The sequence below is a fragment of the Scyliorhinus torazame genome, chromosome 14, assembly GCF_047496885.1.
Source record: "Scyliorhinus torazame isolate Kashiwa2021f chromosome 14, sScyTor2.1, whole genome shotgun sequence".
Classification (NCBI taxonomy): domain Eukaryota; kingdom Metazoa; phylum Chordata; class Chondrichthyes; order Carcharhiniformes; family Scyliorhinidae; genus Scyliorhinus; species Scyliorhinus torazame.
Genome location: NC_092720.1, coordinates 182,135,080 through 182,160,857, shown reverse-complemented (window position 1 = coordinate 182,160,857; position 25,778 = coordinate 182,135,080). Strand labels below are relative to the sequence as shown.

Here is a 25,778-nt window from a genome sequence, read left to right as displayed (position 1 = left end):
TTAGTTAACGGGCATTGAGTACAAACGCAAGGAAGATATGGGAAACATTTATAAAGCACTGGGTAGATCCTAGCTGAGGTATCGTGTTCAATTCTGGACACTACACTTTTGGAAGGATGTAGGGCCTTGGAGAGGTTGCAGAGAAGATTCACTAGAATGTTTGGTGGAATTAGAGGCTCAATTAATGTGGAGTGACTGGAGAATCTGGGATTACATCTCCTCGGGGAATATGTCCAAATATGTTTCTGATCCATTGGGCTATATGGACTCTGTCCAGTATCTCCAATGGGGTATATCGACTGGCCAGTATCTCCAATGGGGTATATCGACTGCCCAGTATCTCCAGTAGCGTATATGGACTCTATCTAATATCTCCAGTGGGGTATTGGTCTCCGTCCAATAACTCCAGTGTGGTATAGTGACCCTGCCCCCATTGGACATATGGACTCTCTCTAATATCTCCAGTAGGCAAATGCTGAATCGAGCTTCTAATCTGTCGGATTATGGGGTGAAGCCAGGGGAATGACACGTGTGAATTGCTCATTCAGAGTGCTGGTGCAGACATGATGGGCTGAATGGCCTGCTTCTGCTCTGAAACAATGTTGTGATTCTGATCCTATTCAATATCCAGTGGGGAAGCTGCCCAGTTGTGTTTCTGGTCACTGATATCTGTAACATTCAGTTTATGGGCGGCATGGTAGCACAATGGTTAGCACTGTTGCTTCACAGCGCCAGGGTCCCAGGTTTGATTCCCGGCTTGGGTCACTATCTGTGCGGAGTCTGCTTGTTCTCCCTGTTTCTGCGTGGGTTTCCTCCGGGTGCTCCAGTTTCCTCCCACACGTCCCGAAAGACATGCTTGTTAGGTGAACTGGGCATTCTGAATTCTCCCTCAGTGTATCCGTACAGACCTCGGAGTTTGGCGACAAGGAGATTTTCACAGCAACCTCATTGCAGTGTTAATGTAAGCCTACTTGTGATAATAATGAAGATTATTATTCTCCAGGATTGTTGGGAGACCCCTGATTTTCAGGAGGTCTGATTTTCCACCCCGGAGTCTCCAGACTGGATTCCGGTGAGTGTTGTTGGAATCTCCGCACTCTCTGCCTGGCAATCTGATCTGATTGGCTTCCAGTCCCATACACACTGTCTGACAATGAAGTCATTTGGATGTAAATTCAAGGTTGTTTCTGAATATTAATTATCCTCTTGTTAAATGAATCATCTTCTTAGGAAAATTAGCTCCTACATCATTGTTCGAGGGGAATCTGCTGATTTAGTAATCCATCTGCTTCAGCAATAATTAAAAATTTATAATTTATTATGAACATGTAGTTCATCAGAGGGAATTATTCTCCAAGTCAATTCGTAAGCTGTTATAAAAAATACGACCAGTCTTTGGGGTAAATCTTCCAACTATTCCATGTTGCATGGTTGGAGCTGTGTTTGAAATACTGCCTGGGATCCAATGGGACCAGATTCGATGTGACTCTCATTTTCACCACTTTGGGATGTCCCAAAGCACATAGAATCATACAATTTACAGTGCAGAAGGAGGCTATTTGACCCATCGAGTCTGCACCGGCCTTTGAAAGAGCACCCCACTTAAGCCCATGCTTCCACCCCATCCCAGTAACCCTACCTAACCTTTTGGACACTAAGGGGCAATTTAACATGGCCAATCCACCTAACCTGCACATCTTTGTAATGTGGGAGGAAACCGGAGCACCCGGAAGAAATCTATGCAGACACGGGGAGAAAGTGTAAACTCCACACAGACAGTAACCCAAGGCTGGAATTGAACCTGGGACCCTGGAGCTGTGAGGCAGCAGTGCTAATCACTGTGCCACCTTGCTGCCCTCAAGGCAATGGATAACTTTCTGAAGGATAGTAGTGCACAGCAAGATCACAAGAGAGAGCAACACGATAATAACCAGATCATCTGCTTCCATTGGTCTTCATTGAATAATTAATATTGGTTTCCAGTCCACAATTATGACCAGATAACGCCCAAAGAACGTGCCCAAATTTGGAGGCGTTTCACTCGTAATTTATATTTTTGATTCTGTAACTGTTTTTTTGACACATGCCTTTGTTCCTCCCTTCCCAATCTGCTCCGTCTCCAGAGTTTCTGCTTTCTGATTCTATATTCAGTGTGGAGTGGGTGAATGAGACGGAAAGACTCCAGGGTGAGAATGTATTCAGCCTGTGGCTGTGACGTTTGTGCAAAGACATCAATTCCTGCACAGATGCTGTGGTGATATAATGTCCCGGGGGTATGGGTGGTGTTGGGGTGACATGACTGAAGCAGTAATCCAGAGACTGGCAGTACCAGTCCCCCACTGGGGTTTGAGACTAGGTGAGGGAAATACTGGAGTCGGGGGGGTGGGGGGTCTGTAAAATGATAAAAGGTATTTACACAGTAGACGCAGAGCGGGTGATTCCTCTTCGGGGCAAACTCGAACAAAAGGTCATAGTTTGAGAATAAGACGTAGCAGATTTAAAACAAGGATGAAGAGAAATAACTTATCTCAGAAGACTGGCGAATCTGTGGAATTCAGTACCCCAGAGTTTGGTGGAAGCTGGGACATTGTGTAAAATTAGGAGGAGGTTTTTTAATAAGTAATGTGTTGAAGGGTTACGGAGAACGGGCAGGAAAGTTGAGTTGAGGCTGAAAGGAGATCAGCTATCATCGTATTGAATGGCTGAACGGGTTTGAGGGGCTGAATTGCCTAATCCTGCTCCTGGTTCTTATGGTCGTTTATTCATTGTCGTTTCCCTCTTCCAACCTGACCTGAACAGACAGCACTTTTCAACAGACATCCTGACGCTTCCCTCGACAACATTGGCAGGAGTTCAAAGATTAAGTTATTGACCTGTCACCTTGCCCCTTTCTCTCATCCCCTTCAACGCAGGTTCAGCACAAGCGTGCACACATACACCCAGTCTTTATAATAATCTTTATTAATGTCACAAGGAGGCTTACATTAACACTGCAATGAAATGACTGTGAAAAGCCCCTAGTCGCCGCATTCCAGCGCCTGTTCGGGTACACTGAGGGAGAATTCAGAATGTCCAATTCACCGAAAACGCACGTCTTTCAGGACTTGTGTGTGGAAACCGGAGCACCCGGAGGAAAGCCATGCAGACACAGGAGAACATGCAGACTCCGCACATACAGAGTAATTTCCTTACCAGCCTCCCCCACCAGGCGCCAGAATGTGGTGACTACGGGCTTTTCACAGTAACTTCATTGAAGCCTACTTGTGACAATAAGCGATTATTATTATTATTATTTTTATTATTATTAGGAGACGAGACAGTCCGTCTCTGACGCTGGTTAACAAAGGATATCAGAGCAAAGAGTGATTCAGAATCCTTGCTCTTCACGGAAAAACAGCAAATGCTCAATCAGATTAACTCATCAATTGAATGTGTGAGTCAACATGCAATGGGATGAATTTGATTTACTTTGCATTTCAATGGATTTTACTTGAACTGTAAATTAGACAAAATGTAAATGTAATTCGATATCAGTGGTTATGTTATGGGACTAACAGACCAGTGATCTAGGCTAATGTTCCACAGACATTTGACTCCCATTTGGAAGCAAATGGACGTATTAGTGAGAGGCAGCACGGTTTTGTGAAGGGGAGGTCGTGTCTCACTAACTTGATAGAGTTTTTCGAGGAGGTCACTAAGATGATTGATGCAGGTAGGGCAGTGGGTGTTGTCTATATGGACTTCAGTAAGGCCTTTGACAAGGTCCCTCATGGTAGACTAGTACAAAAGGTGAAGTCACACGGGATCAGGGGTGAGCTGGCAAGGTGGATGCAGAACTGGCTAGGCCATAGAAGGCAGAGAGTAGCAATGGAAGGATGCTTTTCTCATTGGAGGGCTGTGACCAGTGGTGTTCCACAGGGATCAGTGCTGGGACCTTTGCTCTTTGTAGTATATATAAATGATTTGGAGGAAAATGTAACTTGTCTGATTAGTAAGTTTGCAGACGACACAAAGGTTGGTGGAATTGCGGATAGCGATGAGGACTGTCGGAGGATACAGCAGGATTTAGATTGTTTGGAGACTTGGGCGGAGAGATGGCAGATGGAGTTTAATCTGGACAAATGTGAGGTAATGCATTTTGGAAGGTCTAATGGAGGTAGGGAATATACAGTGAATGGTAGAACCCTCAAGAGTATTGAAAGTCAAAGAGATCTAGGAGTACAGGTCCACAGGTCATTGAAAGGGGCAACACAGGTGGAGAATTTAGTCAAGAAGACATACGGCATGCTTGCCTTCATTGGCCGGGGCATTGAGTATAAGAATTGGCAAGTCATGTTGCAGCTGTATAGAACCTTAGTTAGGCCACACTTGGAGTATAGTGTTCAATTCTGGTTGCCACACTACCAGAAGGATGTGGAGGCTTTAGAGAGGTTGCAGAAGAGATTTACCAGAATGTTGCCTGGTATGGAGGGCATTAGCTATGAGGAGCGGTTGAATAAACTCGGTTTGTTCTCACTGGAACGAAGGAGGTTGAGGGGAGACCTGATAGAGGTATACAAAATTATGAGGGGCATAGACAGAGTGGATAGTCAGAGGCTTTTCCCCAGGTTAGAGGGGTCAATTACTAGGGGGCATAGGTTTAAGGTGAGAGGGGCAAGGTTTAGAGTAGATGGACGAGGCAAGTTTTTTACGCAGAGGGTAGTGGGTGCCTGGAACTCGCTACCGGAGGAGATGGTGGAAGGAGGGACGATAGTGACATTTAAGGGGCATCTTGACAAATACATGAATAGGATGGGAATAGAGGGATACGGACCCAGGAAGTGTAGAAGATTGTAGTTTAGTCGGGCAGCATGGTCGGCACGGGCTTGGAGGGCCGAAGGGCCTGTTCCTGTGCTGTACATTTCTTTGTTCTCTTTGTTTGTTGACATGAGTTCAAAACTTGCCTCGGGAATTTAAATTTATTTAATTAAATAAATCTGGAATAAAAATCTTAGTACTATGTGTCCATGAAACTTTGATGGTCATGAAAGCCCATCTAGTTCACGAATATTCCTTTAGGGTAGAAAATCTGCTGTCCTTATCGGTCTGGTTTCCCTGTAAATCCAGACCTCCAGCAGTGTCATTGACCCTGAACTGCCCCCTTCTGAAACAGTCAATCAAGGCACTCAGTTGTCAAGAAGGTGACTCACCACCACTTTGTCAAAGGCAATTCGGGATGGGCAATATGCTTTGTGGATGGGTTTAATAGAGGATGATTTGTGCATGGTTTTAATGGAGGGATGGTTTGTGGAACAGTTTAATGATGGTTCTGACAAGATAATTAGGTGCTAGAGAGTCGGGAGGGAAATTCAGAGCTGAGGGCAATGGTAGCCAGAGGCATGACCAATGGTGATTAAAACTGGGGATATGCTGAACAGAAGAATGTCCGAGATATTAGAGGGTTGTGTGGCTGGGAAAGTTTACAGAGATTACAGGCTGCACAAGAATATTAATGTTGACGTTTTGCCAGACCAGGACTCAATATGCCAAGAAACTTCTCCCACTCGTCAAAGAACCGAGGCCGGGAGGACACAGATTTATAGTGATTTGCAAAAGAAGCAAATGTGGCGGGAGAGTGGTTCGAGTCTGGAATGCACGGCCTGGAATTGTGGTGGGGGGACGTTCAATCAAAGTATTCCAGAGGTCTTTCGATGTTTATTTGAACAGAAACAATGGGCAGGGTAGGGGTGGGGGGGTGGGACAATGTATTAATGTGCGTTTGGAGAGCCGATGCAGAAACAGTGGCTGAGCCAAATTTCCTCCTTCTGCACCGTAACATACATAGAAATAGAAGCGGGAGGAGGCCATTCGAGCCTGCTCCGCCATTCATTATGATCATGGCTGATCATCAAGTTCAATACCTCCCCGCCCCCCCCCCCCCCCCCCCTCACCCCCCCCCCCCCCCCCCCAACCTATCGCTTGATCCCTTTAGCCTCAAGAACTAGTTCTTCAATTTACACAACATTTTGGCCTCAACAACTTTCTATGGTAGCGACTACCACAGTTTCACCACTCTCTGGGTGAATCATCCCCCTCCCACCAACACCACCACCTCGGTTCTAAAAGGACGTATCTTAACCTTTGACCCCTGTTCTGGACTACCCCCCCCCCACCATCAGAAACATTCTTTCTGAATCTACCCTGTCTAATCCTGTAGAATTTTGTAACTTTTTACGTGATTCCCTCTCACTCTTCTAAACTCCAATTAATATAATCCTAACTGATTTAATCTCTCCTCATATGACCGTCCTGCCATCCCAGGAATCAGCTTGGTAAACCTTTGCAACATTTCCTCCATAGGAAAAACAATCTTCCTCAGACAAGGACACCAAAATTGCTTACAATACTCCAGGTGTAGCCTCACCATCCCCCCATACAATTGCAGTAAAACATCCCTATTCCTACGCTCTATGAAGGCCGAGATATCATTTGCCGCCTTTTCTGCCTGATGTCCCTGCGCGCTTACTTTCAGCGACTGCTGAACGGGGAATCCGAAGTCTTGCTGAGTATCCACCTCTCTCAATTTACACCCATTCAAATAAACTTCTGTGATTCATCAAGCACTGGGGCACTGGGTGAATGGGATTTGTCGTGGGCAGCATTTTTGGATGATCTTCAGTTTACAGAGGCTGGTCAGGATAGTGTTGAAACTGTTGAGTCTGTCAGGTATAGAGTCTGTGCTGAGGATTTCAACAGCAGATGGGATTGAGCCAAACGATGTTACACAGGTGGAAGTGGCCGCTCTTTGCTGATGGAGATGAGATGATTATTTTCTTGGCTCTTCCAGACTAAAAGACGTCAGTTAATTCCCATCGATCTTGGTGTTGTAAATGGAATGTTCCACTGACTCTATAATCCCCCATTTGATTAATCTCTGGCCTCTGTTCAAAGTATTTGCATCCAAATCCATTTTAATGTCAATTTGCGTGATTGATTTGAGTGTTTCTCAAACTTCAAACAAAACTCAAACAGTGACTCTGCCCAAAACAACAGGTCAGGGATTCTGTGGGCAGATGGGATTCCACGCTGTAGGAGAGGGATGGGACACGGGATACAGTGAGACACAGGGCTGAATTCTCTCCGGCCCTCATCCCCGTGTTTCTCGGCGGTATGTCATTCCCTGGCAGCAGAATTCTCTTGCGCTTGTCGATGGGATTTCCCATTGAATCACCCAAGGCGCTGGTAAGCCCACAGGCGGGAGTGCGCTGCCAGCCAGAACAGATAATCCCAACAGCTGGAGTTCTCCGGTCACAATTTTTAAAAATAATATAAATTCAGAGTACCCAATTCATTTCTTTTGTCCAATTAAGGGGCAATTTAGTGTGGCCAATCCACCTAGCCTGCACATCTTTTGGGTTGTGGGGGCGAAATCCACGCAGACACGGGGAGAATGTGCAAACTCCACACGGAGAGTGACTCAGAGCCGGGATTGAACCTGGGACCTTGGCACCGTGAGGCAACAGGGCTAATCCATTGTGCCACCGTGCTGGCCATCCGGTCATAATTTGACTGTGGGTGAGATACCGGGAGTGAGTGAGATGGTACATTCGCTCTATAATAGCACAGTCTATTGTTTCTGTGACTAAAGGTGTAATACCCTAATGGAGATGGGTGGGTCTGAGAGAGAGTGGATTAAATTTGAGGCTGTCGACATCATCCCCTTTAATCCTCATCCCCCCCCCCCCACTCCCCAATATCTCATTGAACTATTACTAATCTCTTTGTACCTGGTTCAAAGCGCCCGCACTGCTCTCTTCTTTCTCGGAATGTTCTGCTCACTTTAGCTGCTGAGAGAGGAGAACATTTGAAGAATTATTTATCGTTGCTGTGGATGTTACTGACTGACCCCCTGACCCTGAGTCAGGCGATGGATTTTCCAAGCAAACGATTTGAAATGAGATGAGTCTCTCTCTCTCTGTTTCCCATTCTCTCTTACACCCAGGAGCAAATTTAATTCCAAACATAGAAACAGGCAGGCAAGTTCGCGGGATCAAGAGCCACCCTAGAGAATTGGGCCCATTATCCAAGCTGACACTCCTATTGTAGTGCCCTCACCCAGTGTGCTCGACCAATATTTATCCTTCAATCAAGATCCCAAAAATCAGTTTCTCTGGTCATAATCTAATTTCTCTGTGTGGGACCTTACTGTGTAAACAGTGAGGGTGGTGCATCCTACATTGCAATAATGATTTCACTTCAAAACATAATTTCTGGGCTAAGAAGGTACAATAAAACAAGTTGTTTCTTTCTCGTTCTTCCTCTTTTCACATCTCTTTTCTGTCATTTTTTCAGCGTGTACTTTTATGGCCATGCGAATTTTCAGTCGCGCTGAAGTCAACCGTCTTTTGATCGGCTCGTTCATTTTATGGCCCCACCCCTGCCCAGAATGTGGCATTCTGCTCTCTATTTCTATCTCTCTTTTGCACTGCCCTCTTCCCTGACACTCCCAGCCCCACCCCACCACACCACATGCACACATATATACACACACGCACACACATGTATATACACCCACCCACACACATACATGCACACACAGACACCTAGACACAGACACATACACACACACAGACAAACATAAACTTACACACACAGTGTCAGCATGATGAAGGGTAAATCATGCTTGACAAACTTGCTTGAGTTCTTTGAGGATGTAACCAGCAAAGTGGATAATGGGGAACGTGTGGATGTGGTATATGTAGATTTTGAGAAGGGATTTGACAAGGTGCCACATGAAAGACTAATCCAGAAGGTGAGATTGCAGGGGATTGGGGGCAGAGTACTAGATTGGATTGAGAATTGGTTGACTGACAGAAAGCGGAGGGTTGGGAAAAATGGGTCCTTCTCAGGCTGATGAAGTACAACTAGCGGAGTGCCATACGGGTCAGTCCTCGAACCTCGACTGTTCACAATCTATATCAATTATCTGAAAGCAGGGACAAAGTATAGCAAAGCAAAACTTGACTTCCGGGTGCGGCGATGACCAGCTGAGTCGCACGTTTCGGCACCTCCCTGTGAAACGGACTTTTGGGCTCTTGATAGGAGCCCCAACGGCAATTTTGACGGCTAAAAACACTGTGCGGTAAACCAGAAGGGAATCCCCCCTGGATATGGATGGAAAAAGGAGAGAGTGGCCAGATTGCAGTGGATCCTTTAGAACAGCGGCAAGGAAGGCAAGCAAAAACCAAGATGGCGTCGGAAGGTGGCAGTTTAACATGGGGCCCTGAACAACAAGAGTTCTTGAAATGCTGTGTGGAAGAGATAAAAAAGGAAATGAAGAAAGAGCTGTTGGCCCCGATACTACAGGCGATCGAAGGGCTAAAGGAGGAACAAAAGACCCAGGAGCGGGAGCTTCGGGTAGTGAAGACAAAGGCAGCCGAGAATGAGGACGATATACAGGGCCTGGTGGTGAAGACGGAGACGCAGGAGGCACATCAGAAACGATGTGTGGAAAGGTTGGAGGCACTGGAAAACAACGCAAGGAGGAACAACCTGAGGATTCTTGGTCTTCCTGAAGGTGTGGAGGGAGCGGACGTCGGGGCATATGTGAGCACGATGCTGCACTCGTTAATGGGAGTGGAGGCCCCGGCGGGTCCGTTGGAGGTGGAGGGAGCATACCGAGTGATGGCGCGAGGACCGAGAGCAGGAGAAATTCCCAGAGCCATAGTGGTGAGATTCCTCCATTTTAAGGATAGAGAAATGGTCCTTAGATGGGCGAAGAAAACTCGGAGCAGTAAATGGGAGAACGCGGTGATCCGCGTTTATCAAGACTGGAGTGCGGAGGTGGCGAGAAGGAGGGCGAGCTTTAATCGGGCCAAGGCGGTGCTTCATAAAAAGAAGATAAAATTTGGAATGCTGCAACCGGCAAGACTGTGGGTCACATATCGAGGGAGGCACCACTACTTTGAGACGGCGGATGAAGCGTGGACTTCTATTGTGAAAGAAAAACTGGAATGAGCGGGTTATTAAAAAGAACGTTCGAACAAAGTGGTGGGGCGAATGTGGGGGGCAAAGAGGGGTTTTATGTACTAATCCTGCGATGTGGTAACTTTTCTCTCTCCCCCAGGTGGTGATGGGGGGAGGAGGGGAGGTGGAGGAGATGGGGCGTTGGCCATTGGGGGCGGGGCCAAGGGAGAAGCGCGGGCTTGGTTCCCGCGCTATGATAATCATGGCGGGAATAGAGAAGCAGGAAGGAGGGGGCGTCGCACGGTGCGAGCCGAGGTCACGGGGGGAAGCCGAGGTCAGCCAGAGTTTGCTGACTTCTGGGAGCAACATGGGGGGAGTAATTACGCTAGCGGGGGATCTAGCGGGGGGGTGGGAGGGGGGAATTACTGGGTTGCTGCTGCTGGGGAGAGGGGGGAGCTGGTATGGGAGAGGATGGGCGGGGGGGCACCGCCTGGGGGAGATAGAGCTGCGTGGGAACTGGGTGAGGAGCTGGAAAAAGGTGATGGCTAATCGACAAGGGAGGGGGGTAGGAAGCCCCCCAACTCGGCTGATCACGTGGAACGTGAGAGGGCTGAACGGGCCGATAAAGAGGGCACGGGTACTCGCACACCTTAAGAAACTTAAGGCAGATGTGGTTATGTTACAGGAAACGCACCTGAAACTGATAGACCAGGTTAGGCTACGCAAAGGATGGGTGGGGCAGGTGTTCCATTCGGGGCTAGATGCGAAAAACAGGGGGGTGGCTATATTAGTGGGGAAGCGGGTAATGTTCGAGGCAAAGACTATAGTGGCGGATAACGGGGGCAGATACGTGATGGTGAGTGGCAAACTACAGGGGGAGACGGTGGTTTTGGTAAACGTATATGCCCCGAACTGGGATGATGCCAATTTTATGAGGCGGATGCTAGGACGCATTCCGGACCTAGAGATGGGAAAGCTGATAATGGGGGGAGATTTTAATACGGTGTTGGAACCAGGGCTGGATAGGTCGAAGTCCAGGACTGGAAGGAGGCTGGCAGCAGCCAAGGTGCTTAAAGATTTTATGGAGCAGATGGGAGGTGTAGACCCGTGGAGATTTAGCAGACCTAGGAGTAAGGAGTTCTCGTTTTTCTCCTATGTCCATAAAGTCTACTCGCGAATAGACTTTTTTGTGCTGGGTAGGGCATTGATCCCGAAGGTGAGGGGAACGGAGTATACGGCTATAGCCATTTCGGATCACGCTCCACACTGGGTGGACTTGGAGATAGGGGAGGAAACAGGAGGGCGCCCACCCTGGAGAATGGACATGGGACTAATGGCAGATGAGGGGGTGTGTCTAAGGGTGAGGGGGTGCATTGAAAAGTACTTGGAACTCATTGATAATGGGGAGGTCCAGGTGGGAGTGGTCTGGGAGGCGTTGAAGGCGGTGGTTAGAGGGGAGCTGATATCAATAAGGGCACATAAAGGGAAGCAGGAGAGTAAGGAACGGGAGCGGTTGCTGCAAGAACTTTTGAGGGTGGACAGACAATATGCGGAAGCACCGGAGGAGGGACTGTACAGGGAAAGGCAAAGGCTACATGTAGAATTTGACTTGCTGACTACAGGCACTGCAGAGGCACAATGGAGGAAGGCACAGGGTGTACAGTACGAATATGGGGAGAAGGCGAGCAGGTTGCTGGCACACCAATTGAGGAAAAGGGGAGCAGCGAGGGAAATAGGGGGAGTGAGGGATGAGGAAGGAGAGATGGAGCGGGGAGCGGAGAGAGTGAATGGAGTGTTCAAGACATTTTATAAAAAATTATATGAAGCTCAACCCCCGGATGGGAGGGAGAGAATGATGGGCTTCTTGGATCGGCTGGAATTTCCCAAGGTGGAAGAGCAGGAAAGGGTGGGACTGGGAGCACAGATCGAGGTACAAGAAGTGGTGAAAGGAATTAGGAGCATGCAGGCAGGAAAGGCCCCGGGACCGGATGGATTCCCAGTCGAATTCTATAGAAAATATGTGGACTTGCTCGCCCCGGTACTGACGAGGACCTTTAATGAGGCAAAGGAAAGGGGACAACTGCCCCCGACTATGTCTGAAGCAATGATATCGCTTCTCTTAAAGAAGGAAAAGGACCCGCTACAATGCGGGTCCTATAGACCTATTTCCCTCCTAAATGTAGATGCCAAGGTCCTGGCCAAGGTAATGGCAATGAGAATAGAGGAATGTGTCCCGGGGGTGGTCCACGAGGACCAAACTGGGTTTGTGAAGGGGAGACAGCTGAACACGAATATACGGAGGTTGTTAGGGGTAATGATGATGGCCCCACCAGAGGGAGAAATGGAGATAGTAGTGGCGATGGATGCCGAGAAAGCATTTGATAGAGTGGAGTGGGATTATTTGTGGGAGGTGTTGAGGAGATTTGGTTTTGGAGAGGGGTATGTTAGATGGGTGCAGCTGTTGTATAGGGCCCCAGTGGCGAGCGTGGTCACGAATGGACGGGGATCTGCATATTTTCGGCTCCATAGAGGGACAAGGCAGGGATGCCCTCTGTCCCCATTATTGTTTGCACTGGCGATTGAGCCCCTGGCGATAGCGTTGAGGGGTTCCAAGAAGTGGAGGGGAGTACTTAGGGGAGGAGAAGAGCACCGGGTATCTTTGTATGCGGACGATTTGCTACTATACGTGGCGGACCCGGCGGAGGGGATGCCAGAAATAATGCGGATACTTGAGGAGTTTGGGGATTTTTCAGGGTATAAATTGAACATGGGGAAAAGTGAGTTGTTTGTGGTGCATCCAGGGGAGCAGAGTAGAGAAATAGAGGACCTACCGCTGAGGAAGGTAACAAGGGACTTTCGTTACCTGGGGATCCAGATAGCTAAGAATTGGGGCACATTGCACAGGTTAAATTTAACGCGGTTGGTGGAACAGATGGAGGAGGATTTCAAGAGATGGGATATGGCAGGGAGGGTGCAGGCGGTTAAGATGGTGGTCCTCCCGAGATTCCTCTTTGTGTTTCAGTGCCTCCCGGTGGTGATCACGAAGGCTTTTTTTAAAAGGATTGAAAAGAGCATCATGGGTTTTGTGTGGGCCGGGAAGACCCCGAGAGTGAGGAAGGGATTTTTACAGCGTAGCAGGGATAGGGGGGGGGGCTGGCACTACCGAGCCTAAGTGAGTATTATTGGGCCGCTAATATTTCAATGGTGAGTAAGTGGATGGGAGAGGAGGAGGGAGCGGCGTGGAAGAGATTAGAGAGGGCGTCCTGTAGGGGGACTAGCCTACAGGCTATGGTGACAGCCCCATTGCCGTTCTCACCGAGGAACTACACCACAAGCCCGGTGGTGGTGGCTACACTGAAGATTTGGGGACAGTGGAGACGGCATAGGGGAAAGACTGGAGCCTTGGGGGGGTCCCCGATAAGAAACAACCATAGGTTTGCCCCGGGGGGAATGGATGGGGGATATGGAATGTGGCAAAGAGCAGGAATAACGCAACTGAAAGATCTGTTTGTGGATGGGAAGTTCGCGAGTCTGGGAGCGCTGACCGAGAAATATGGGTTGCCCCAAGGGAATGCATTCAGGTATATGCAACTGAGGGCTTTTGCGAGGCAACAGGTGAGGGAATTCCCGCAGCTCCCGACACAAGAGGTGCAGGACAGAGTGATCTCAAAGACATGGGTGGGGGATGGTAAGGTGTCAGATATATATAGGGAAATGAGCGACGAAGGGGAGACTATGGTAGATGAACTAAAAGGGAAATGGGAAGAAGAGCTGGGGGAGGAGATCGAGGAGGGGCTGTGGGCAGATGCCCTAAGCAGGGTAAACTCGTCGTCCTCGTGTGCCAGGCTAAGCCTGATTCAGTTTAAGGTATTACACAGGGCACATATGACTGGAGCACGGCTCAGTAAATTTTTTGGGGTGGAGGATAGGTGTGCGAGGTGCTCGAGAAGCCCAGCGAATCATACCCATATGTTTTGGTCATGCCCGGCACTACAGAGGTTTTGGATGGGGGTGACAAAGGTGCTTTCAAAAGTAGTAGGAGTCCGGGTCGAACCAAGCTGGGGGTTGGCTATATTTGGGGTTGCACAAGAGCCGGGAGTGCAGGAGGCGAGAGAGGCCGATATTTTGGCCTTTGCGTCCCTAGTAGCCCGGCGCAGGATATTGCTAATGTGGAAAGAAGCCAAGCCCCCGGGGGTGGAGACCTGGATAAATGACATGGCGGGGTTTATAAAGCTAGAGCGGATTAAGTTCGTCCTGAGAGGGTCGGCTCAAGGGTTCACCAGGCGGTGGCAACCGTTCGTCGAATACCTCGCAGAAAGATAGACGGAATGGGAAAAAGAAGGCAGCAGCAGCAGCCCAGGATCGGGGGGGGGGGGGGGGGGGTGGGGTGGGGGGGGGGGAGGAACCAGAAGGACTCTCAGGGTTGTTAATATATACTGTATAGTGTGTATAGGTCGTTGCTACAGATAATTATATATTGGACTGTTAAATTATATTTTTGGAGAGTGTTACTTGTGACAAGGCAGTTGCCAATTAGGGCTAGTTTTCATTTTTGTTATTTATTATTTATTCATTTTTTTTTTTTTTTGTTTATAAAATAGGTCATTGTTATTTGTGTTGTTATAATATTGTGTAAAGGATGCACAATGTACTGTGTTGGTTGACCAAAAATTTTCAATAAAATATTTAATAAAAAAAAAAGCAAAGCAAAACTTGCGGATGATGCTAAAATAGCATTTGTGGATGATGCAGGAGATACAAAAGTCTGAGAACACGCATGAACAGACTCAAAACAGCTTGTTCACCGCTGTTACCAGACTCCTAAACGACCCTCTTCTGCACTGACCTCATTAACACTACACCCCTGTATGCTTCACCCGATGCCGGTGTTTATGTCGTTACATTGTGTACCTTGTGTTGCCCTATTATGTATTTTCTTTTCTTTCCTTTTTTTTTCATGTACTTAATGATCTGTTGAGCTGCTCGCAGAAAAATACTTTTCACTGTACCTCAGTACACATGACAATAAACCAATCCAATACAATACAATTCAATAGGTTGGAAAGCTATATATATACACACACATACACAGATAACTATTTTACAGGTGGATATAGATAGGCTTGGAGATTGGGCCAAAATTTGGCAGATCGAGTTGAATATACATAAGTATGAGGTGATCTATTTTTAAAAAATTGAAAGACAAAGTATTATCTAAATGGAAAGCAGATTCAAAATGCATATGGACAAAGGGATCTGGTGTCTTTGTTCATGAATCGCAGAAAGTTGGCATGAAGATACAATATGTAATTAAAAAGGGAAATGGAATGTTAGTGTTTATTGTAAAAGGACTGGATTATAAAAGTAGAGAAGTGTTGTTGCAATTGTATAGGGTGTTGGTGAGACAACATCTGGAGTATTGTGTCCAGTTTTGGTCTCCTTATTTTAGGAAGAATCTGGTGGCATTGGAGTCAGTTCAGAGGAGATTCGCCAGATTGATTCTGGGGATGAAAGGGTTAAAGTGTGAGGAGAGGTCACAGATATAGGTTGAGAGGCAGTAAATTTAGTACTGAGATGAGGGGGAACTACTTCTTGCAGAGTGTGGTGAATATGTGGAACTCACTGCCCCATAGTGCGGTTGAATCTGAGTCATTAAAAGACTTCAAGAAAGAGAGAGATATATTTCTGATTTTTAAAAAATGGGTTAAATGGATATGGGGAACAGGTAGGGAGGTGGATTTGAGACCCGGAAGCGATCAGCCATGACCTGATTGAATGGCGCAGCAGGCTGGATGGGCTGAAATCTGTACTTCTGCTCCTAATTTCAATGTTCTTACATCCATAGACACACACAGCCACACAGACAAAAATGCACATACACACATAGACATGCACACACACGTACAATTCACACACACTTTTGGTTCTTTCATTAAAAACACTGTTTCAACAAATTATTTCACATTATGTGGGCATTGCTGACTTAGGTCAATGGTTATTGCCCATCCCTAATTGCCATTAAGAAGGTGGTGGTGAGCCATCCTCTTGACCTGCTACAGTTCATGTGGTGTAGGTACCCCCACAGTGTTTTTAGGGGAGGGAGTTACAGGATTTTGACCCAATTTTGGACTTTGATGTTTTTTGACAATGGAGTTTAGTTCTTGCTGTTAGCTCCTGTCTTATCCTGCTCTCCCCCCGTGATCTACTCAGTGGTGGAGCAGAAATGAGCCTGGGGTTAAAGTGCCCCTTTGAATCAGGGTTGATGGACAGTGTGTGGGTTGCCTGGCACCTGTCCACAGCCCAGAGTTTCAGAGAGGCTGGGCCACTGGGGGGAGGGAGTGAGAGCTGTTTGATGTGATTTCCCTTCATCTGAGACCTTTCACTGGAAGGAGGTCAGCCACTGGGAAGGATGGTTTCCAGCTGGGATTTCAGGTTTTAATGAAAGAGTGACTGGTCAATAAGGCCTGATCTACAACAAGGTCCTGTCAATAACGTGGGATTTACAGCACGGCTTATTGGAGATTCTTTCTCCTGTCTGCTTTCCGTTCTCTGAAACCACTCTCTTGATTTCTCATTCCTCAAATGTTTAGACACCATAGCAGCTGCAGAGTTCTTAGCTTCATTAACTTAAACAGACTTTGATTTCTGGCAATCGACATCCTCTATAATTAAATTCCAACATTTATAATCCCACCGAGCTCCCACACAAGCTGTTGACATAAAACCTCCATTTCCTTTGTTAAATTCACTCTTGGGATGTGGGTGTCACTGGTATTTATTCCCATTTCTAATTACCCCGAGAAGGTGGAGCCGGGCCTCATTCTTGAACGAGCACAAAAACAGAAAATACTGAACAATCTCAGCAGTTCTCAACAACATCTGCGGATAGAGAAGGAGGCTCCCGTTTTGAGTCTGGATGACTCTTTGTCAAAGCCCCCATTTGTGAGCTGCTGGCGGTTTTGATGTAACTGAGGGTCTCATTAAGCCACTTCAGAGGATGTTAGTGCAGGACTGGAGTCACATGGACTCCCACTCCAGGGAAGCAGAGTAAATTTGGAAGTTCAGTGCCTAAAGAAAGGTGGTTGCAATCCATCAGGACTAATCCACATAGGGTCCTGTCAATAATGTGTGATTAGACTGCCAGCCCATCTTTGAAAGTCAGGCCAGAGAGAGAGAGAGACGTTAGACTGGAGGGTCTACCTGTTACCTGGGAAACTAAAGACCGTCAAAAAGGGGTTTCTTTCCCGAAAGAAAATTAGTGAACCAGTTCGGATTCTGCAGCGGTCCGATGTTTACTGATCCCAGAGTTTTGAAACTGAAATCAAATTCTAAATCTGCCCAGGGTGGCATTTGAACTTGCATTGCCTAGACTATTGATCCATTAACAATCCCTCCCTATATTTCTGTACATGGCTGCTGTACGCTGACTTGAACCCAGTGCAATGGAAATGTGACAGGCCGGAGCTATATTCCCTCTAAGAGGGAGGTGTGCGGGAACCTGATGAGGTGATTTAAACTTATAAAGTGTTTTTTACAAGGTAGATGGAGAAGAGATGTTTTCAAAACAAGGATTATGTGGGACAGTCATAAAAATACCTAAAAGGGAATGAGGGAAAAATATATATTCCCTTGAGAGTGGTGGGAATGTGGAAAGGGAGTGGTCGAGACAAACAATAAGAAGAAACTAGAGAAATACATGAGGGAGAAAGGATCAGACGGATTTGCTGATATTTCATAGAATTTACAGTGCAGAAGGAGGCCATTCGGCCCATCGAGTCTGCACCGGCTCTTGGAAAGAGCAACCTACCTAAGGTCCACACCTCCACCCTATCCCCATAAACCAGCAACCCCACCCAACACTATGGGCAATTTTGGACACTAAGGGCAATTTATCATGGCCAATCCACCTAACCTGCACATCTTTGGACTGTGGGAGGAAACCGGAGCACCCGGAGGAAACCCACGCACACACGGGGAGGATGTGCAGACTCCGCACAGACAGTGATCCAAGCCGGAATCGAACCTGGGACCCTGGAGCTGTGAAGCAATTGTGCTATCCACAATGCTACCGTGCTGATATGATGAGACGGATGGGTTTGGAGGAGGATCAATTGGAGCATCAACCCCAGTATGGACCAGATGGGCCAAATGGCGTGTTTGGGTGCTGTAAACTGAATGTAACTCTTGTAGATTTCAGAACTACCAAGTGTCTTGTGACTAAGTTCCTTTTACAACAACCGACACATGTGAGTCACAAAAGCTAAACTTCAGGCAGACATAACAAGAAAAGTGTTGCATTTTAATAGCATGTCACCACCTCGGTATGTGATTTAGTGATGAACTCTTGGCCTCCTTCTTAGATACTCTTTCTTTGACTGAGTTTCACTTGCTTTAGCATATCTTTATGTGGGTCAGTGCCAATCGCTGTGTGATTTATTCTCCTATGAAGCATATTGGGCATGATGTGTGGCACTGCCACCATGTGCTAAATGGGATAGACTTTGAATAGATCCAGCAACTCCAGACTGGGCATCCATGAGGTGCTGTGGGCCATCAGCAACAGCAGAATTGTATTCAACCTCATAGCCTGGCATATCCCCCACTCTACCATTACCACAAAGCCAGACGATCAACCCTAGTTCAATGAAGAGTGCAGGAGAGCATGCCAGGTATACTGAAAAATGAGGTGTCAACCGGGTGAAGCTACAAAAGAGGACTACTTTTGTGCCAAACAGCATAATCACCAGGTAATAGACAGAGCTAAGCGAATGAACACATCAAATCTAAGCTCTGTAGTCCTGCCACATCCAGCCGTGAATGGTGGTGGGCAATTAAACAACTCACTGGAGGAGGCTCCACAAATACTCCCACCCTCAATGATGGAAGAGCCCAGCACATCTGTGCAAGGACAAGGCTGAAGCATTCGCAATAATCTTCAGCCAGAAGTGCCGAGTGGATGATCCCTCTCGCTCTCCTCTGGAGGTCCCCAGCATCATGGATGTCAGTCTTCAGCCAATATCACTCACTCTACGTGATATCAAGAAATAGCTGACGGCACTGGATACTGCAACAACTATGGGCCCTCACAATATTGCGGCAAAAGTACTGAAGACTGTGCTCCAGAACTTGCCACACCCGTAGCCAAGCTGTTCCAGTACAGCTGCAACACTATAATATCTGCCTGGCAATATATAAAATTGCCTAGGTGTGTCCTTGGCACAAGAAACAGGACAAATCCCACCCAGCCAATTACCGCCCTATCCGTCTACACTCCATCATTCGCAAATTGCTGGGAGTCATCAACAGTGCTACCAGGCCCCACTTACTCAGCAATAACCTGCTCAAGGACGCTCAGTTTGGTTTCTGCCAGGATCGCTCAGCTCCTGACCTCATTACAGCCTTGGTTTAAACATGGACAAAAGAACTGAATGCCAGAGGTGAGGTGAGAGTAACTACCCTTGACATCAAGGCCGCATTTGGCTGGGTTTGGCATCAAGGAGCTCTAGTTAAACTGGGAATCAGGGGGAAATCTCTCAGCTGGTTGGAGTCATACCTGGCACAAAGGAAAATAGTTGTTGTGGTTGGAGGTTAGTCATATCAGCTCCAGGATGAATAGCTCCAACCATCTTTAGCTGCTTTATCAATGATCTCTCTTCCATCAAGGGGTGTTTGCGGATGATTGCACAATGTTTAGCCCCATTTGTGACTCCTCAGATAATGAAGCAGTCCATGCCTAAATGCAGCAAGACCTGGACAAAATCCAGGCTTGGGCTGACGAGTAGCAAGTTACATTCGGGCCAGGCAATGACCGTCTCCGACAAAAGAGGATCTAACCACCACCCCTTGACATTCAGTGGCATTACCAATGCTGAATCCCCCACAATCAACATCCTGGGTGTTACCATTGATCAGAAATTGAACTGGACTAGCCACGTTAATACTGTAGCTACCAGGACAGGTCAAAGGCTAGGAATCCTACGGTAAGTAACTTACCTCCTGACTGCCCCAAAGCCTGTCCACCAAGGCACAAGTCAGGAGTGTAATGGAATATTCTCCACTTGCCTGGATGAGTGAAGCTGCAACCACACTCAAAAAGCTCAACACCATCCAGGACAAAGCAGCCCAGTTGTTTGCTCCCGCTTCCACAAACATTCAAATCCTACACCACCGACGAACAGTGGCAGGTATCCATACCATCTATAAGATGCACTGCAGTAACTTACCAAGGTTCCTCAGACAGCACCTTACAAGCCACAACCGCTACCATCTAGAAGGACAAGAGCAGCAGATACCTGGGGCGAAATTCTCCCCCAACGGCGGGATGCCCGCCGACTGGGGCCAAAGCCGGCGCAAATCAGACGGGCATCGCGCCGGCAAAAAGGTGCGGAAGTCTCCGCATCTTTGGCGGCCTAGCCCCAACATTGAGGGGCTAGGCCGACGCCGGAGGGATTTCCGCCCCGCCAGCTGGCGGAAATGGCGTTTGTTGCCCCGCCAGCTGGCGCGGAAATGCGGCGCATGCGCGGGAGCGTCAGCGGCCGCTGTCAGTTTCCCGCGCATGCGCAGTGGGGAGAGTCACTTCCGCCTCCGCCATGGTGGAGGCCGTAGCGGAGGCGGAAGGGAAAGAGCGCCCCCACGGCACAGGCCCGCCCGCGGATCGGTGGGCCCCGATCGCGGGCCAGGCCACCGTGGGGGCCGCTGTCAGTGTCCCAGCGCATGCGCGGGAGCGTCAGCGGCCGCTGTCAGTTTCCCGCGCATGCGCAGTGGGGAGAGTCACTTCCGCCTCCGCCATGGTGGAGGCCGTAGCGGAGGCGGAAGGGAAAGAGCGCCCCCACGGCACAGGCCCGCCCGCGGATCGGTGGGCCCCGATCGCGGGCCAGGCCACCGTGGGGGCACCCCCCGAGGTCAGATCGCCCCGCGCCCCCCCGAGGACCCCGGAGCCCGCCCACGCTGCCTGGTCCCGCCGGTAAATACCAGGTTTGATTTACGCCGGCGGGACAGGCAATTCCTGGGCGGGACTTCGGCCCATCCGGGCCGGAGAATCCAGCGGGGGGTCCCGCCAACCGGCGCGGCCGGATTCCCGCCCCCGCCCAATCTCCGGGAGCGGAGACTTCGGCGGGGGCGGGATTCACGGCGGTCAACGGCCATTCTCCGACCCGGCGGGGGGTCGGAGAATGACGCCCCTGGCATCCCCACTACCTGGAGGTTCCCCTCCAAGTCACTCACCACCCTGACTTGGAAATTTATCGCCATTCCTTCACTGTGGCTGGGGCAACATCCTGCAACTCTCTCCCTAACAGCTCAGTGGGTGTACCTACACCTCAAGCAATGTAACGGTTCAAGAAGGCAACACACCACCTTCTGAAGGGCAACTAGGGATGGGCAATAAATGCTGGCCTAACCAGCGATGCCCACATGCTGTAAATTAATAAAGAAAAAAAAATAGATTTGGAATTGTCCAGTCTGTAGGTGACACAGTACTAATTTGTGCAGGGGACCAGGGGACGAAAAATCTTGCGCTGGTTATGTATTGAGAAAAGAGAGCTTGAAGAACGGAGGATCCTGACTATTTCCGTCGCTCACTTTACTCCCACTGTAGTTTCCAGGAGAATCCCACCAGCAATTGGCCCTCGAGAGACATCACTGTTCAAACAGCATCATTTCATTGAAGCATCAGTTGCAGCGCTGGGACCCAGACTGTTAATGATGCACCGCGGAGACAGTGATTCAGGAGCATTTAACATCTGTACTGATCAATTATTTATTCAGCATTTACACAGCTTTAGCATTACTAATATTCTGTTACTAATATCTGTTACTAATATTCACTGAATTTGATTAACACAGAATTACAAATATTTGATTCCAACATGCAGCTTCAGCGAGTGACTTTAGCTGATGCTGTAACAATTGTAGATTAATTATCTTGATTCTCTGTTTATTACCACACTCTCCATCTTTAACACCCATTAGTTTGATAGTTTGCTGTAAACTGACACTGTATACAGTTTTAGCTCTAACAGAGTGAGCTGTGTGATCATTTGAAGAGTTTGAGCTGTTTCTGTTTTGCTGATGTCAGGTAGTGAAGCAGTGTGTCATATCATCAGGGTTCACTGCAGCAACTCGCCAAGGCTCTCTCAACAGCAACTCCCAAACACACTTCCTCCCCCACCAGCGCACCCTGGCTGCAGAGTGCACCATCTGCAAGATTCACTGCAGCAACTCGCCAAGGGTCTCTCAACAGCACCTCCCAAACAAACTCCTTCCACCACCAGCGCACCCTGGCTGCAGAGTGCACCAGCTACAAGATTTACTCCAGCAACTCGCCAAGGCTCTCTCAACAGCACCTCCCAAACACACACCCTACACCACGAGCGCACCCTGGCTGCAGAGTGCACCATCGATAAGATTCACTGCAGCAACTCGCCAAGGTTTCCCCGGGAGCACCACCCCAGGTCCACTTGTTTCACAACCCAGAAAGACAAGGACAGCAGCTACATGGGAAAACCATCGCCTCCAGGTTCACCTCTGAATAACACCACCCTGATGCTGTTGAGAGACTTTAGCTGATGCTGTAACAATTGTAGAATCATAAAAAATATACCATGCAGAATCGGGCCATTCAGCCCATCATAACTTTCCGAGCTCTTTGAAAAAGTTGATCCAATTAGCCCCCTGCTCTTTCCATCATACTGCAAACATTTGTTTCCAAATCCTGTGCTGTGCTATGTTGCTGTTCTGTAACTCATGTCTGTAAATGTTTTAGTGATGGGAAGCTATTTTTAGTTAGACAGTGAACATCATTCTTCAACACAAGAGTGTTATAATTACCCAGCTGTCTAGCTGTCCAGTACAGAGTGCAGTGTGATGCAGCACCAGCAGATTTATGAAGACATCGCCTTGAGAAAATGAGTATGTAAATATTCATTGTTTCCAAGAATGTGTAGAGGCTGCTTTGCTGTTTTTACTAACCTATGTTGTACCTGCCCTCGGAGTGTTTGATGAGACAGTGTAGTGGGAGCTCTACTTTATGTCTAATCCCGAGATATACCAGTCATGGGAGTGTTTGGTGGAGATAATGTAGAGGGAGCTTTACTCTGTATCTAACTGTACCTGACCTGGGAGTGTTTGATGGGGACAGTATAGAGGGAGCTTTACTCTGTATTTAAATCTGTGTTGTACCTGTCCTGGGAGTGTTGATGGAGACAGTGTAGAGGGATCTTTACTCTGTATTTAACTCTGTGCTGTATCTGTCCTGGGAGTGTTTGATGGGGATAGTGTAGAGGGATCTTTGCTCTGTACCTAACCCCGTGCTGTATCTGTCCTGGGAGTGTTTGATGGGGACAGTGTAGAGGGATCTTTAATCTGTATTTAACTCTGTGCTGTATCTGTCCTGGGAGTGTTTGATGGGGATAGTGTAGAGGGATCTTTACACTGTATCTAACCAGTGTTATTCCCGTCTATATTTCCAGGAGAACCCGTACATGTGCAACAATGAGTGTGATGCTCGCACACCCGAGCTTGCACACCCACCCGAGCTGATGTTGGACGATGAGGGGCGGATTCCCAACACATTTTGGCAAAGTGTTTCCTGGAGAAATTTCCCACAGCCCCTCCTGGTCAACATTACTTTGTCCTGGGGCAAGAGCATCGAGCTGACCGAGGATATCGTGATCACCTTCGAGTCGGGCCGGCCGGAGCAGATGGTCCTGGAAAAGTCACTGGACCATGGCCGGACATGGCAGCCCTACCAGTTCTATGCAGCTGACTGCCTCAACTCCTTCGGGATGGAGGCGAGGAGGGCCCAGGATCTGAGTCAGGCCTCCGTGCTGGACATCATCTGCACTGAGCAATACTCCAGGGGATACGTGTGGAAGGTCGACAAAATGGTTCGCTTCGAGATCCAGGAGCGCTTGTCCCAGTTCGGGGGACCCCGTCTCAGTGACATGGCCTCGCTCTATGGCCAGCTGGACACTATCAAGGAGCTGAGAGACTTCTTCACCCTGACTGACCTCCGGCTCAGGCTGCTCCGACCAGCCACTGGACCCACCAGTGTTGACCCACTCAACCTGTCCAAGTACTTCTACGCCATCTCCAACCTGGACATCCGCGGCAGGTGAGAGCTCCCCAACCCTTCTGCGCAGAGCCACTGAGGCCACACTACACATCCGGGGAGCAAAGGCTCAGGCTCAACATTTGGGGAGCCCCAACAGGGAAACGTCTGGAGGGGCACAAACATGTTCAACAATATGTGTGGCACTGGATCAGTGTCAACATGATGGGTGAAATTCTTGGTGGCACTGGATCAGTATAAACATCTGGGGAGCACCATTGTGGGGGCCCCAACATGGTCAACATGTACAGGGCACTGGGTGAGGGTCAACATCTGTGGAGCACGATCAGAGAATACAGCTGGGGGGACACTGGCTCAGTAAAAACATCTTTTTTTTTTCTTTGTTGGGGAATGAACATCACTGCAAGACCAATATTTGTTGTCCATACCTAATTCCTCTTCCACTGAATAGGTTCCTAGTTAATTCCAGAAGTGCAGCTAAGTATAAACCATGTTGCTTGTGGGTCTGGAGTCACTCATAGGCCAGATCAGGTAAGGATGACAGATTTCCCTCCCAAAGGACATGAGTGAATGAGATTTACAACAATCAATGCTATCTTTTCATGGCCGCCATGTCTGAGACTAATTTCCAATTCCAGATTTTATAAATTAAATTTAAATTCCACCAGCTTCCATGGTGGGATTTGAACTCATGTCCGCAGAGCATTAGCCTCTATCTCTGTGGTCTCTGGATTATTTATCTGGCAACATTACCACAACACCAAATTCTCCCCGACTGGACAGCGCAATTAGGCAAAGTTCTGGGGGAACAATATCAGTGAGAACATCTGAAGGATCAGCATCAGAGGGAACATCAGATGCACCTGGTCAGTGCTAACGTCTGGGAAACATCTTTGGGAGAATGACTCGGGAAAACCTGGAGTCACTCTACCAGAGTTGACATCTGCAGCCACTCGACTGGAGTTAACAACTGTATTCAATCCACCGAGGCTAACATCTGGAGTCTATTCAGGCGACCATATGAAGTCACTCTCTCAGGGCTATCATCTGTAATCAATCTATCAGGGTTACATCTCAAGTCGCACTATCTGTCCTAATCAGGGTTAACTCATGGAGTCACTCTCTCAGATCTAATATCTGGACTCACTATTTCAACTCTAACATTCTCAGAGGATGAGAGCTGCTTGCTAGTTTTGCACAGAGTCTCTGATGTTAGCGTTGAGTAGCTGGTGAGGGATTTACAGTGATAGATCAGTAACGCCACGCCATCCCTCCCCACTCAGCACCACCTGCTGCCTCTGTGTCAGCCATGAAGCCCCGTTTCAATGGCTGTGTGACAGTGTGTACAGACAAGCCTGTGATCATGAGTGCGGACCGGCATTGTGACAGCTCCCCCGCCCCTGTTGATTAGCGAGCTTTCAGAGTCCCTGTTGACACTGAGGGAGCAATTTCCTGCTCCCTCTTCCTCCATTCAAGCAGCACCAAATGACCAGAATCTGTCCCTTTTACCTCAACTCTGCCCTCTTCTAATATCATCAGGAATGAAATGAAAATCGCTTATTGTCGCAAATAGGCTTCAAATGATGTTACTGTGAAAAGCCCCTAGTCACCGCACTCCGGCGCCTGTTCGGGGAAGCTGCTACAGATATTGAATTGTGCTGCTGGCCTGCCTTGGTCTGCTTTCAAAGCCAGTGATTTAGCCCTGTGCTAAACCAGCCCCAGGATTCAGAGATAGGCCATTCAGCCTATCGTTTTTTGTGCT

General features: G+C 48.2%; 1 protein-coding gene across 1 annotated transcript in view; it reads left to right on the top strand.

Annotated features, from left to right (window-relative positions):
- The window catches only part of LOC140390255 (netrin-G1-like), a 94,550-nt gene that overhangs the window by 58,249 nt on the left and 10,523 nt on the right, over positions 1-25,778 (top strand). The window contains exon 3 of the mRNA XM_072475260.1: positions 23,415-24,058. Within this exon, the coding sequence (XP_072331361.1) occupies positions 23,415-24,058 (644 nt within the window). The remainder of the gene's footprint in view (positions 1-23,414; positions 24,059-25,778) is intronic.